This window comes from Eurypyga helias, unplaced genomic scaffold (assembly GCF_000690775.1).
Source record: "Eurypyga helias isolate BGI_N326 unplaced genomic scaffold, ASM69077v1 scaffold17840, whole genome shotgun sequence".
NCBI lineage: Eukaryota > Metazoa > Chordata > Aves > Eurypygiformes > Eurypygidae > Eurypyga > Eurypyga helias.
The window spans coordinates 10,652-25,909 of NW_010226463.1; the positions used below are offsets into that span (position 1 = coordinate 10,652).

General features: G+C 43.6%; 1 protein-coding gene across 1 annotated transcript in view; it reads left to right on the top strand.

Moving 5' to 3' along the window:
- LOC104510867 (1-phosphatidylinositol 4,5-bisphosphate phosphodiesterase eta-1-like) overlaps positions 1–3,506 on the top strand; it is a gene marked incomplete at its 5' end in the record, with an annotated part of 12,302 nt that extends 8,796 nt beyond the window's left edge. Inside the window, one exon of the mRNA XM_010153255.1 lies at positions 1,399–3,506. Coding sequence (XP_010151557.1) covers positions 1,399–3,506 — 2,108 coding nt within the window. The remainder of the gene's footprint in view (positions 1–1,398) is intronic.
- Between the last annotated feature and the right edge of the window lie 11,752 nt (positions 3,507–15,258).

Sequence of the window (15,258 nt, forward strand, 5' to 3'; positions counted from 1 at the left end):
CCCAGGAGGCTGCAAGGCTCAGATCCTCGGCTTCTGCTCAGTCCTGACAGCGTTTCTGAGGTTAGTCCTGCGGGGCACTGTCTGCCCGCCGTGGCAAGCTGCAGCGAGGACGCCGAGAGCCTCGCTTGGCTGGGGAGGGGATGGAAATGCTGCTCTGCTCTGAATATTCTCAGCTGCCGAGCAGCAGCTTCCACCAACCACAGCAGCTACCCTAAAATAGGAGACTAAAACAGGAGGCCTGCCAGGCTCAGATGAGAACGGGGTGTTGAGCCACCTTTGTTCCACTTGCGCGTATTAGTGGCTTTGAAGGGATAGGCAATGGGGACATTGCCTTGTAAAAGGGGTTACTTAGGAGAAACAGCAAGAAAAATCAAACCAATCCTTTTTCTACCACCCTGAGAAGAAACTGTAGACAGGAAAGAGGCTGTTCCTAGTAAAGGAAGTTAACTCTGAAATGGTCTGTTATAAACTGAAAGATCCTCTGGATAAGCCTGTGAAGCTGATATAGCTCAGCCATTCTTCACAGGAGATGTAATAATTTCCTAGATGTTTCTTCCTAAAGATGCTACAGATAAAGACACAAATTCCTTCCACACTTTTTGAAGATCACAGATACTCATTTATTGCAAAATAAGCTTTGCAGAAAGTATAGGCCCTGGTGAGGTGACCTACAAAGCTGTCAAAGGGAATGAATCCTGCCCCTTCTGAGAGGACTACTTAATTAAAAGGACTACTTAATTAAGCCCTGCTTAATTAAAAGCTCCAAAGGAGTCAGTCACAGAGCTTGGATTTGGCATATAAAGACAAGTAAGAAGATTTGGTGGAGAAAATATACATATTTTTCAAGGAATTCAAAATCTTGCTCTCATGGATGCAGTATGCTGGTAGGAGATCAAAAATGAATCCTTGAATTGTAACATTTTACAATAACTACATGTGTAAAGCAATCTGAGTCCATCTACTTGATGCTTTTTACTCGGCTCTTGTAAGCATGCATCTTGTTTCAAAGTATTATGTTTTTTTAACAGAGCTGTTTTGTTCTGTCTTTATTGCCATGCTTCTTTATAGTACAAATCTGACTAGGAACACAACTGAAGGTAATGCCACGTGCAAGCTATGACATGGTACCTCATTAACATTATTTGCAACAAATATTACATCGCGTGCTGGATGTAATAGACATTCGAAGGAAGTTTCAATGAAGTGCCTGCAGTTGTATTTTTCCATTTATTCATATCACTCAGATAATTTGTATGAAACCTACACAACCCCATAATTAAGTTCTGTCACAACTGTACCTGATTTTGCGTTCTCCATTTGTCTGTCTAAGGACAAAAGAGTTGTTCATAAACTGAAGGCAGTATTGTATGTGACTAATATGTTTGTTATTTAATTTAGCCAACAGCGGTGACGATACAGATGAGAAGGAAACAAACTCGAAAGAATCTGGTTTGCCATGTTCTGAGAAAACAGCAAATGCTTCCAATTTGGCATCTCAGTTTAGGAAGAATGACCAGGAGGAGATTATGGTTGACTCTTTAGGACCACCTCTACAGGAGCAACCTGAAAATTTAGCTTTTCCAGTTGGTGTAGCTGAAACAAATCACCTCATGGGCTATCAGGACAATGATCTTTCTGATGCAACTGTCCCTCTAATGCAGGACTCTGATTTTGATCTTTCCCCAGAAAAAACATGTGACAAAAACTGTGTAGGTGATAAAAACAAAGATGATACAGAAGGGACTAGGGAAGAGAAATTAACTCTTGTGGGGAATTCCCTTTGTCAAAAAGTAGAGATGGAAAACCACAAATGTGACAACGTCAAGAAAAGCACTGTAGCACCTCTTTCTTCGACGGATATTTCTTCTACTATTTGCTCTGATGCTCCTGATTTGCACTCCACTTTCACCACGCAAGACAGCGACATTTCTCGTCTTATAAATGAAGTTTCTCTAGCGAACGAGAGTGAGATGGATAGCGCTGTCTCAGCCCTCATTGGACAGCTTGATGTCACAGATGACCGAGCTAATCTTACCGTGGTGTCAAGCCTCCATGGCACGAGCAGTCAGACCCTCAGTATGATGGCTACACACCCACACGCGCTCCCTGTGAACCTTAACAGTCCCTGTAAGCACCACTTGACTACCACAAAATCCATCAGGTCCCCTTTATTCTCAACTCCAGATACTACCATGTTCTCCAGCCCCGAGACTGCGGAATATTCTGTGTACACAATTATCCGTGAGGCAACTCTTACACCAGCTTCTAAATGTAAGACCCACAGTGAATTGGTTTGCAAGAAAACGTTAAATGGTATAGGAAATAATTCTCCTAGCTCTCCTTGTCCTTCTCCTCTCTCTTTGCTAAATGCAAATCCCCAAAGAAAATGCGGAACACAATCTGGAACAAGCTGGGAAGCCCCCAAGTCTGCCAGTTCCTTTGCTTCCAATAGCCTCATCTTTGAGGAGATGCTTGTTGACCCTCTCGCCGGTGAAAATTCAGAAAGCAGCAGCCTTGTAGAAGTGGATGGGGATTCTCAAGATCTCTTGGTAACTGCCTGTGAGTACAGGAGGGAAGACGTGAGCCAGTTGGCTTCCCCTTTGAAGCTGAGGCAAAAGCAGGACGCTGGGCGTGGTGGCGAGAAGACCTTTGGGAATAGTGTTGAGCTCTGTGGGGCCTCCCTGGGTTGCTCGGGTGACTTCAGGACTGCGGGGAGTCAGCTCCCTTTCCCAGCATGTGAAAACGTTGGCTTTTTGTACCATCATCATTCAGATAAGCAGAAAAATGTGATGTGTACGTCCGAGAGATCCCAGCTGAGCGGACACTCGCCGGCGCTCAAAAACGCTTTGGCTTTCCCGCCCCATTCAGCCATCAAGCAGACGAGCCCTTGCAAATCCAAGAGTCTTGGTGACTTGACCTCAGAGGATATTTCCTGCAATTTTGAAAGTAAGTATCAGTACATAAGTAGGAGCTTTATCTCCTCAGGCATGAGAGACAAGAAACTTGCTGCTATGAAGAATATGAGACCACACTCTACGGATGCTCTGACGGAGCAGCTGAGGAAGCTGGTGTCCCTGGACCAGGAGGAGAGCTGTCAAATGCTGTACTCCAGGCAGCTTGATGAAGACTGCCCAAAAGCGTTGGTGAGAAAACTCTCATCCAGAAGCCAGAGCAGGGTGCGGAATATCGCCAGCCGTGCCAAGGAGAGGCAGGAGGCTGCCAGCAAGCAAAAATCTTCAAATCCCGGTAGCATAGCGGGGGTCGTCCTTCGGAACAAGCCCTCGGCATCTCCTCACGTTATCAACAGGCACTCAACAGGCTCCTACATAGCCAGGTACCTGAATGGCTTCCCCGGGGAGGATGTGGAGGGCCGAGGAATACCGGAGGGCGCGTGCACCGCTTTGCACTACGGCTGTAGCGACCAGTTGTATACGCACGATTCTGTTCTGCAGCTGGGACCTAACAGTGATGATAAGCCTGAAATTTATTTCCTGCTGAGACTGTAGATTGTGTAAATGTACCTCTTTGAAGTTTACAAACTATTTCATGGAAATGAAGGATTTTTAGCAAGAAACATTGTTTTGAAGGTTTAAATTATTTAGAAATGCAATTTCATGCTAGTGATTCAGTCATGATTTAACGTGCCCTTTCCTGTCAAAGCTTATGTAAATAGAAACCCTGCTCCATCCTTATGTATTACTTTGATTTAGAAGTTATAAAGTGGTCTGGGGACTATTTGCATGCCGTAAGCATTCGTAGCATTTTGGTTTTGTAATGCATGTTGTTTTTAAGTTGAGCACATGTGCTCAAAAGCTGAACGTTGGAATGAATGCAGCAGTATTCTGGTTTCCTCATGTCCTGTCCTACTGTTTGGAAAAACATTTTTAGTGATGACTTTTGGCCTTCCGTGCAAATTCTGAGCATAGTGCTGCTGTTCTTGGGCTTGGACTGCTGACCTAGGACTCGTTCTGCCCAACAAGCAGCAGCCTCGGGATGAGACCCTTCATGAGCATCACTGCTTTCACTCTGACCTGTACATCATCGTTAATATTAATTTTACATGTTTCCATGTTTGAACTCTACAGCACACAATTTGTGGAATTAGGGTTAGTCCAACTTTGTGAGTAATGTGTAGATTTGTCTTCTGCCTGCTCTCTGAAGTGTAGTAACGGCCGTCTTCCCTTTTGGTCACCGTGTTGAATGCTTATTTTGGGACAGAGTGGAATGTGGGAGTAATTCTGCATTTATGAGTGGAAAACACTTAATTTCTGCATATTTGCTTATGTGTTTTTGTTACTGGTTGTGTGTAGCTTCAGTAATGTAGCAGATCTGTTTTCTGTATATTTGTAATTTTACTGCTAAATTGTTGGCAGTCAGTGGAATGTTTGAAGTTGATGTGGTAGCGTGTTTATTTGGACTGTCCATGTTTATCTTTTTCTATGAAGGCTGAAAGTGAATTGGGTGAGTGATCTCGACCTCCCGAAGCTTCCCTGTAGGGAACGACGTTGCTTTATTTTGGTTTTAAGGTATTCTTTGCCTTGCTGTAATTTTTTTTTTTTTCTGATATGTAAGAGACATACCTTTTACCTCTTTCTTTTGTAATGCAGAGTATTATTCTTGAAAACATCATTAAAATAGATTTTTAAGCACTTGGTTACATGTTTACTGAAACTGTAGCAAGTACAATTATGCTTAGCCTAACAGTAGCTTGTGATTTCAGACATGTCTTGTTATGAGCTTCCAGTAAGGTTTCGGAAAGGGAAAAAATTTCGTGATTTCGCATGATGTTGGTGGTTCTTAGCTAGAAATCTGCAGCTGAGCTCCTTCCCTTTTCTGGATAGAAAGCCATATTTATTGAGCAAATGCCTTTGTATTCCCATTTTGTTCCATTAGGGGTCTAACAGATGGAGCTGGCTGCTCTTTTAGTTGCTTGGGAGAGAACAGTGTCTTTTATAAATAAAAAGCGTTTCTCCATGGAGAACCAGATGCAGGATTAACCCCTTCAGCCTTGGACCTGAATGTCTGTCTTGGAACTTGTGATACAATTTGGAAGGTGCAGTTGAAACCATCTCGAACTTCAGGGAAGTTCAGAAGCTCTGTCCTTGCAGTGTCTGAACTTTCCTGAGGGAGAGATGCCTCTGGCTTTCGACTTGCCCGTAGCTTGTCTGCTGTGGTAGTTTAGAGACTGTTTCCAAGGGAAGGAGTGGGTGTGCGCAGGCTGCCGTCGGCTCTGCTGAACGCTGTGTGCCGCAGGTGCTCGCGCACTGTGCCCGGGTAAGCTCACTTGTGTTAGTGGAACCCAATTCTTTAGGAGTAACTGCCATTAATAGTGCCTTGTAATTAACCATGTGATAGGATCTCCATCGCAGGAGATGAAAAACTAATCTTGACCTGAAGGTTGTTTCTAGCTTTAATTGGAATTAATTTAGAAAAAAATTGTGTGGTGTGTGCAGGAGGTTAGAGTAGATTATTACAGTGGTCTCGTATGATGTAATCTCTTATACTTTCCTCTTAATTTTAGAAGTTAATTCTCCTAAATTAACAAAAAGAACTGTGACAGTTCTTTTATGTGAAAATGAAATTTGACCAGTAAAACAGGGCAGGGTTTCTGTAGTGTAGACTCAAGCCAAAGGAAGATCTGGCTCGGTGGCTTTTCCTGTCTCACTGGGCTTCGTGGTTTGGTTTTGGTTTGCACAAGTTGCTTTTTGGTGGTGTAGCACAGGGGTGTGCCAAAACCGTCTAACCTCTCTGTGCTGGAATGCTCGGAGCCTGGAGTATGAGGGGTGTTCAGAGGTCTTGCTGTGATCTAGCACGGGTGAGAAGGGAGGGAGTACTTGTGCATTCATTTCTGTTCTTGAGGAATCTGCAGGGCAGTTTGTGGGCCTGGACATGGAAAACTAAGAGAGACTATTCATGTCTATTTGAAAAGGTAATATTATAAGGAGAATTTTCAGTCTGCAGAACTTCAGTTTTGACAGGTTACATTCAGAAATGGATTTGGTTGTTAAATGTGTCTTCAATGTCATGAAATCACAAGTGTTGAGTACGGGAGCATGAAGATTACTGTCTTACCAGCTACCTCTGCCCAGGGCAGCGCGATAAAGTGTTTTGAAGATTGGAAGCAGCATTCTGTATAAATTGTTTGAATTGAAGATGGGTCTAAGCCAAAGTCAGAGACATTATTTCTTGCTCTTATATTCATAACTACAAAAGAAGAAAGATTAGCAGTAAACATAAAGTGCTACGAAGTCAGTGGTGATATTTTGCACATACAATACATTTGGATTAAATTTAGTATTTTTGATTGAAGCAAGTGCGCCAGGTGACTTTACAAGATAACCATTTGACCATCTCTCTCTTAATTTACTAGAAATGGAGAGCCTTCAGACTCTGGAAGGAAGATGTTGAGGTCCAGAGGAGCTGAGTCCGTACTACCCTTGCAGAATAGGCAGGTGAAGAATCCTCCCCAGGACTGAGCTGCCTTCTGTTTTCCATCCAGCTGGCGCAGGCACAGCCCAAGCACAGTGCTGTTTCTGTGGGCACCAGGTCAGAAAGTACTTACGTATATGGTTAAGGTCTTCACAGAGTTAGGAATGGTTCTGTCAGCTTGAAACCTCAAGGTAAATTTCTGCTTCCTTTCCAGATGAGAATCTGTCTAAAAAATTTGTCCTTTGCTTAAAACTATCCATATTGCTTCTGAATCTAGAACTTAGAAGTAGTAGAAACATCAGGCATGGACACAAGATAGAACAGAAAGTCAGAGACATTGTGTACCTGATAAACTAGTACGTTTTGTGTGCTAAGTGGGAGGTTAAGATGAGATGGAGAGGGGCAGACATCATTCTCCAGTGAAGCCACTTGGCATAAACTCACAGTTTTAGAGGACATGTCCTGCATTCTGTACCAGGTTATATTCTCCATCACAATGGGGTTTGTATTTATTCAAGATTTCTATTGTATCTTCAGTTTTTAGTTTAGCTGAGTGAGCTTTAGTTTCTTTCCTGGAATGGAAGGGATGTAAACAAACTACATCCTATGGTGGGGAGTATAATGACCTCGTTATAACTGCTCCGTACCAGTCTGTTGCAGGCAGTGTCTCATTTCGAAGTACTGGGCCAAACCCATCTGTGGGATAACTGAAAGGGCTGATCAGGTGACCTCTGCTAGGCATAAATTTGCATTATTAGATGTATACTTTTTGGCATGTTCAGGCAGCATGTTTTGGTTAAATGCCACCCACTTTGATACTTAGCCTAAACTTGAGAATACGGTGTTTTCTGGTCCACACGTGCTGGTGGGAATCACTGTGTGTGCGCCAGAAAGCAGCCAGGTGAACGTGGATGGACTGACTGATGCTGCGCCTGGGCTCACTGGCGCCACACAACACTCTGGCGATTGGTCTGTTTACGTAGCTGGCCATTTTCAGAAGGGAATGGGCAACCTCTTTGGGATGCTTTCATGAACCTGGGAGCATGCTGCCAATCCAGCCATTCCAGGGAAGAGGTTCCCATCATAAAGATGGCCTGGGGTATCTGAAAACACTCCTGAGCCTCCCATATCTGGAGGATGATGCGGTGTCACTAGTGGGTATTAGGACTAGGGGCCCAGAACTGGTGTGATGTCATGGTCTGATGTGGAGATACTCTCAAAACTGCAGACAGCAGTTTGCCTCATGAATTCCATGAGGCCTCAGGAAATCTCACCCGGAGGCAGTACACTTCATACGGTGACGCTAAAACCTGGTGCTGAGTAACAGTGGGGATAGGACAGTTTTGGAGAACTGAGAATGGTTACTTCAGTCACCTTGTGTATTGGATAAAAAATGGGCACTGTCAAGAAATCTGAGTGCTTTCTGAACTCATCTTGGTCCTTAAACCTCTGTGAGTATCTGGAGCTGGTACGTAGATTACAGGAAGCATGTATAGAGCCAGGGTTTTCAGATACATGGATAGAACAGGCAGCAGCCTGCGATTCAAGACACTGATAAGGCCATCCATTTTTTTAGTCCTTCCCCAAAATTAAAGTGTATATGAACAAGGCTGCAGCTTTTTGAAAATCCATGGAGTGAAGGCTTTTTTGGTGCATAATCTGTTGTAAACTTCAATTTATTCCAATGCTGATTACTCTCAGTGCTTAAAACCAAGTATTTCTGGTTGATGTTTGTCTAACTTCACTTTCATTTCATGTGTTATCTGACTGCTCAGTTGAAAGGCCTCTTACCACACAAGTTCTCTCTAATAAACGTGGTCACAGCCTTCTCTCCGACATCCTACATGGATTAAACCCCAAAAGTCTCTCTTTTAAAAACATTTTATACATTCCTGGAGGTCTCCTGTGAAGCTTATAATGTTTCCAGTGACGTTCAATAAATGAGGGCACCAGGAGCAGTTGCAGCATGTCAGGGGCAGTTATCGCAGTGGAAAGCATGGACATGACATGATTTGTACCAGACTGTGTTTATGTTTATAATGTGAGGGCATGTAATCTTTTTGGCTGCAATATTTGCAGTTGAAGCATCTGTTCAGTGGGTATCTATCATGTGTCCCAACTATTTTAATTCTTTAGAGGATGGAGTTCTACTTTTGTAAATATAATTTGCATTTTTCTCTTTCGAGATTCAGAGATGTGTTTTTTCCTTGCTGCCCAGCTCAAAACCTGCTGCTTATTATTTCACATTCCTCAATTTTTTGTCTTTTGCAAGCCTTAAGCATTACATTTTAACACGTTTTTTTCAGGTCATTGACATAGACACTGGCCCTGTTCTAAGTCATTCAGGACTCCAATCCAAATGCTCTTGCTCGCCGCTGATTCCCTGTCTGTAACTCCGCTTGGAGACCCGGCTGTTGACCAGCGCTGTTCTCTTCTCCCCGGTGTCATAGCGATCATGTATCATTCCAGTCTCTTGGGGAAAATATCATGAAGCGTCTGATTAAATGCATTAGGGAAGACTAAACACACATCATCATCATTCTTATCTATATAGACTGAGCTGTTATAATTCATAAAAACCTAGATGTCTCATAGATCTATTTTCAAGTCCATTTTCTTGGTGTTAATTACATTAACTCTCAAAATCAATATTTCCTTTTTTTTTTTAATTACTTTCATTAATTTGCCCAATTTTTATATCACTCTCTTAGGCAAGAGTTACCTCTCTTTGCATTTATTCTTTCAGATCCCTGTGCAACTTTCTGAACAGTTGAAAATTCAAAAATAAAATATTGTGGCCTAGGGATTTTAAAATTCTTGGATACAAGTTTCTGTTGATTTGAGTATGTTTTCACTTGCTATTTTTTCTGTCATTTCCCCTAATTCTGAACAGAGTAATTGATTGCTGGGAGCTTCTTACAAATAACTGTGACAAACTTTTGTGTGTGTCTGTTCCTAAACAATCAGTCACATGGCCAGGGCCAAGATTTCTTTTGCACAGTGAAGGAGGGAGCTATAACTATTTGCAGGAGTGGCTGAGTGCTGTTGGCAACTTTGGCCGTGTTAGTCTGATGCATTTGCTGAAAGGGGAGTTATTTATCTCTTTTGCAAAAGAGTGAATGGCCTTTAGGAAGATGAAAAGCCAGTGCACCCAGAATGGTGCAAATAACTCTTCTGGTTATTTCATGCTCTTATTTCAGAAGCTCAGTCATGGAGTAAGAGAACACAAAACCGAACAAAGGTATTATTCATTTAAAATTCTTTCTCTTGAAAGAGAAAACCCACCTTTTCAACAGATTCTGAACTTCTGTAGTATTTTGTTCCCTGTGCCTTCAATAGCAATTGACAATAGATTCTTTTCCTATAAAAATTCCTTTCCAAGCTGTCTTCCACCCTAACAGCATGCACGTATGAAGCAGATGGAAGAAACAATCTGTTTTCTTCACTCAGAATCTGTACTATTCTAGTATGCCTTGCCACATACTTTTAAAAGCAAGAATCTGTTTTGAATGCTGTAGGTGTCTTTACCCTTTCTCATCTAATGCATACATGTATTGCCTAGCAGGAAAAATCAGAAGAGGGGAATAAGCAATTACTTTCACCGAGTAAAGCCTTGTGCTTCACATCCTGGGTGAGCAGGCCCACGTTTCTTTTCTGGTGTATGAAAGAATGCATCAAGTAATCTGTTCAGGAATCTGCAGAGAACAGTTTATAGCAAAAGTGAGATCGGAGTATTATTTATAAGAAATTACATTTTTTTAATTGAAAAGCAAAGAGAGTCTCTAGCTACCTTTATGTGATTGTTTAGTGGTTTATCCACTGCCCCTGCTTTTGAGCACTACAAAATACTCCTGGTGTTGGGGATCCAATTTCCCATTCTTCCCTCCTGGCAGAGTGTTCTGATAGCAGTGCACTGCAAAGAGGTGAAAAGATCTGCTGGGAAGTTTTTCTGCATCTTCCGTTCATCCTAACGGGCTGAGGAGGGGTTTATTGCCCAGTCAGCTTCAGCACTGATGCAGCAACCAGGAAATGAGGTAGCCAGAGGAGTGACTTGGGTGTGAGTGATGGGACAGGGAAGGCATTCACTTTAGGCATCAGAACGCCTGACGTGGAACAGTGTTTCTGAGCGCGTTTGGTCTGTTTGGGCCAGTCATGCTGCATTTCAGCAGTGCTGAGGGTGCATGACGTGACCGATGAGGTGGTGAATCACACTTGTCATTCAGGAGGAACATTTTAACTCTGTTTTCGAGACCAGGTTTTGTGAAGTCTGCCTGTGCGGCCCTGAGAGGATGGCAAAGCTGCGCGGTGCTCGAGGAGGGGGTTACTGCTGTCCAGGGTAGTTCAGAAAAACCCTAAACAACAATCTGTTTTTCTTCACTGCAGTTCTTGTACCAGCTGCTGTGACGTTTCCTGCTGTGAGGGTAGGTGACACGTGGATGCTCACAAGGCCCGTGGCTGTGGGCCATGGTGTGGGCTGCAGCCGGGTTGCACATCAGCAGCAGAGGGGGTATCCTAAATCCCAGGCTCTGCTGTGTGCCAGAGCTCAGCTTGAGGCAGACCAGGGGCTCAAATGGCAGGTCAGACCCCTGGGCTGCAGTACCTCCTTCACCCTTTCCAAAACCACACCCATGAGACTCTCTCATCTCACTCTGAACGGGCATCTGTGCCCATTTTAACTGCTTATAGGATCAGAAATCCTTCTAGTGAGGAGTATATTTCGTATTCTAAAATGTATTTGGTATCCTAAACTGTGTTGGTCGGAGAGCTTTCTTCATTAGCTTCCCATTCTCATTGTAAACAAGATTAAGTTGTAAAAGAATAAAGCATTTCATTTACAGAAAGCGAAGGCTATAGAAAGAAGGGCCAGAATTTCCCCCAGAAGCCCGCTGGGTCAGTGTTCTTCCTGGGCCGCTGCTCCCTTGGGTCTGGTTTGGTAAGATTTTAATGCCGTTGCTATGCACAACAGGGAACGCAGTGTTCAGGACCCTCAGTCCACACGTATGAGACTGTGGCCAAGTGATTACACTGATTACAGATCTGCTCAGACATGCCGAAGGAGAAACAAATTGAATTTCTATCAGAGATTATCTCTTCAAGTCCCGTGTTGATTGAGACGGAAATAAATGAAAGTGGGAGGTGCCTGTGCTGGCTGGGTTGAGCACGGACCTGGTTTTTGTTACTATAGAGAAACTCAGTAGTTGGCACGCGTTCTTTAGCATGTGGATTCAGTGTCTGGTGTAGCTGTGGAGCAAGTGGGAGTGTGCAGTCCCGGTACAGTGTCGAGCTGAATTACCTTGCCTTCTCTTTCTGTTCACAGATAATAGATATCCTGTTAGGTGTACAAGTTCATTTGTGTGTGTAAGACGGGGTCGGGGCCGGGAGGGCAGCTGGAGCTATGGCAGCGGAGACTTGTCTTTACGCAGGGCTTGACTCAAGTGCTGCTGTTGTCTTAACAGTATTTCCAGGGTGCAGATCCAGCCTGAGGAGTGCGCACAGACTCTTCTGCACGTGGACTTATGCTGATTTAATGCCTGCCTTTGCTGCTTTGGTTTCATATATTTTTCATATATTCGTATGCTTTGGTGTTCAGTGGAGACACAGGGGTAAGGAAGGGTGACAATGATCAACCTGTCCCAGTGCCTCCCCACCCTCTCCGGGAAGAATTTCTTCCTGATGTCCAATCTACATCTCCCTGCTTTCAATTTAAATAGTTCCTTCATGTGCCAAACTGTAAGATCCAGTGTGCAGGGTACATGGCCATGTACCAAACGACATCGTGAGTGGGAGTTCTGGTGTGTAGCAGCCCCAACCTTTGGGTCTAGGTCAATGCAGGGGTCTGTAACGTCTCTCTACTCCATGAGCGGTGTGACAGGCTTCCCGGGGGCTGTACCATGGTCGGTCAGGGCACCTTGCTGGTTCCCACTTCCACTGTGCAGTGGAACAAGAGAGCAGAGGGTTTCAGGAGGAATCCCACCAGCTCGGACAGAACATGGATGCAGCATCACATGGACTCGGTGTTGTTCCTTATTGTGACCAGCGCTGGAGATGAAGCACTGAATTGGATCTGCGCCATTGCCTTTGTGTGACAGCTTTTCCCCCGGAGCTTGGTTGTTCCCGACTCCTGCAATGTTCTGTAATGGCATTAGGTGGATGGTTAATTTGAGTACATCTGGATATAGACTTCAGTTCGTCCGTGAAGTCACACAGTATTTGTGTGATCCCGTTTTAAGGAATAATAGTCTTAAGGAAGCACATTTTTAAGGGCAACAGATGTCTTGAAGCAGATGATTAATTCATGCTTAGTTTTCAATCACTCATTTGACTTACGGGCTTTAAAAAGTGGATTCTTTCTTTTAATTTAGTGCTTCACATCTGAAGCATTTATAGCCCAAATCTTATTTCAGTTAAAGATATATTAAAGTGACACTTTTAAATTCAGTGGAGCAGCTCTGCTGGAAATTAACTGCTGAGAAAACAGACCGTGGAGAGTTGCAGTGTGTCTGCAGTTCCTGTTAATTTGCCCTTTTCATTTTCAGCACTATGAATACTTTCTTCAGTAAAATGACAATGTAGTTGGGTCCAGGTGCCTCTTCTGGCAGGGCAGAGCTCAGCGGAACAAGGGAATACAGTCAAGTACTAAATGTGGGTTCTGGAAGTCAGTGCAGATCCAGGGAGTAACTACGGAAGTGGATGGAGTTTCCCCAGATGTGTGCTAGGACGGAGTCAGTTTCTTCACTACTTACCCAGGGTCAGTCCAGATAAAGATATTTGAAGGGATAATGCTGGAGATGGAAGTTTGGTTTAAAATGTGTTTGAGGTTTCTTGTACTTTTCCATATCTGATCTTCAAGTAGAGGCGATGCTGAGTAAGGAAGATGATAATTAATAGCCTTGTGTTTATTTTGTCTTGGGACTTAGGTGTTAAATATTTAAAATATACGCCTAGTCCTCTTAAGGGTGAGGGCACATGTGCTGTTTTGAATTCATTTAAATAAATAGTAGCTATGTTGACCTGTACTTCCACTTTTTCCTATAGCTTGAGTGAGAACCTAGTTATGCATGGCGTTTGCATAAAATGAGGTTTTCACATTAATCAGCTGCATTCCTAATCCTGGAAGGTAATCGTTCTGATTTGCTCTTTTGATCTGTGTAGTCAGTGGGCAAAAGATCAGCCCACTTGAATGCGTGTTGCCCTCTGGAAGAGGCTTCAGTCTCTGGCTGCATGTGCAGGCTGCATGAGGGGAGTGCTTTTAATTGGGCCCTCATTAGCTTTCTGAGATTGGAGTGTGGAGCTGGGACTCACAGTGCTGGCTCTTTATCCTGCACACACGCAGGGCACGGTGTTTCAGGGTATTTATGAAGCATGAGCTGAGAGAACCTGTCGGCACGTTAATTTACCAGATGAAGAAATGTATGCCACCAGAAAATCTCTGCTGTGCTCCAGAGATCTTTTCCTCAGCTAGAAAGGCTGGGAATCTGCTGATGGAATAAAAAACCAAACCTGAGAGCAGTTTGGGGTAAGGCTGCTGGCACCCTTCATGGGGTAAAGGGATAAAGACAGAAATGTCTTGGGGTCACATAAGCAAAGCCAGGTGATGGAGAGTTAAAACTGCTGCAGAGATCTACCTCGATCTACACTGATCTGTCGTGTTTGAGCTGTGGGACACAGGAGCCACGAGGTCTTGTTGCAGTGGGATCCTTCCCCGTCCACAGCAGTGTGAGAAAAAATTGCAGGGGAATTCATCTTCCTGGATTTCCCTGAAGCCAATATGCACTTTCATGAGATAAACCAAGATTTACTCATTAATATAGTTTCTAATTTGAAAGATAAATCCTCAGCAGGCTCCTTTGCCTCTGGTCTCCGTGCTCTTGTCTCCCTGTGCCAAGCACGGTACTGAGCCAGCTCTGCAGTGGGAACACTGCTAGACTTGACAGCAGGAGTGCAGGGAAAAGGCCTGATGCACACATGTCCTGTAAATTGTCCCTTTTATTTCCTTGCTGAAAAGCACTCCTGGTTTTCACTCAAAAGAGGTGAAAGTGTGGATTTCTTACGCCAGTAATTTGAGTTCGTGCAGTTTCAGGCCAGTAGGATGCAAGCCCTTCCCTGCTGTAGGTCTTTGCTAGGAATCAGGCAGAGGGCTTCGGTCCGGTGCCAAATAAAATGGTTTCTATCTCTTCAACAGCTTTGGCAGCACCTTCTGTTGCACTTAATAGAGATGCTGGATGCTTAGCAGGATGAATAAACACAAGCAACGGCAGGCTTCCGCTTCTGAATGCGAAGCTTTAAACAAGGAGTAACTTTATGTATTTTGTTTGAGCTATGTAACAGTATAAATCACACCAAATTTCTTAGTTGTTGGTCATACACATCCAGTATATTCTCCTTTGTTTTAAAATGAAAGAACTGTGGAGAAAGTGTTGATATGACTTGTGGAAAATAATGCTGTAAATATGGCAATTCTGGGTTTCTGATCCACTAAAGCCGTGCCAGGCTCAACATTCAGTCCAGCAGTTGCTGAATGGATATACATTCCAGAGAGACATATAGTTTCTGCCAAAGAAAACTTTGCTGTGTAATTCCAAATAATTCAGGAGCTGCATGTATGGAAAATCCTTTGTTAAGGCGTCAGTTTTGTATCAGCCTGGCAGCCCCAGGCTCCATCAGCCTCCCAGGTTCCTCATGGTGTTCTGGGTATGTGTTCCAAGGTCTCCAACAATCTCTGTTTGTCCCTGATGACTGTGGCAGGGGTAACAGGAGGCATTTGTTCCTGTCAGGTGAATAAAATGAGATTATCCTTTCATTAGTAAAAGGAATATATCCCATCATTTA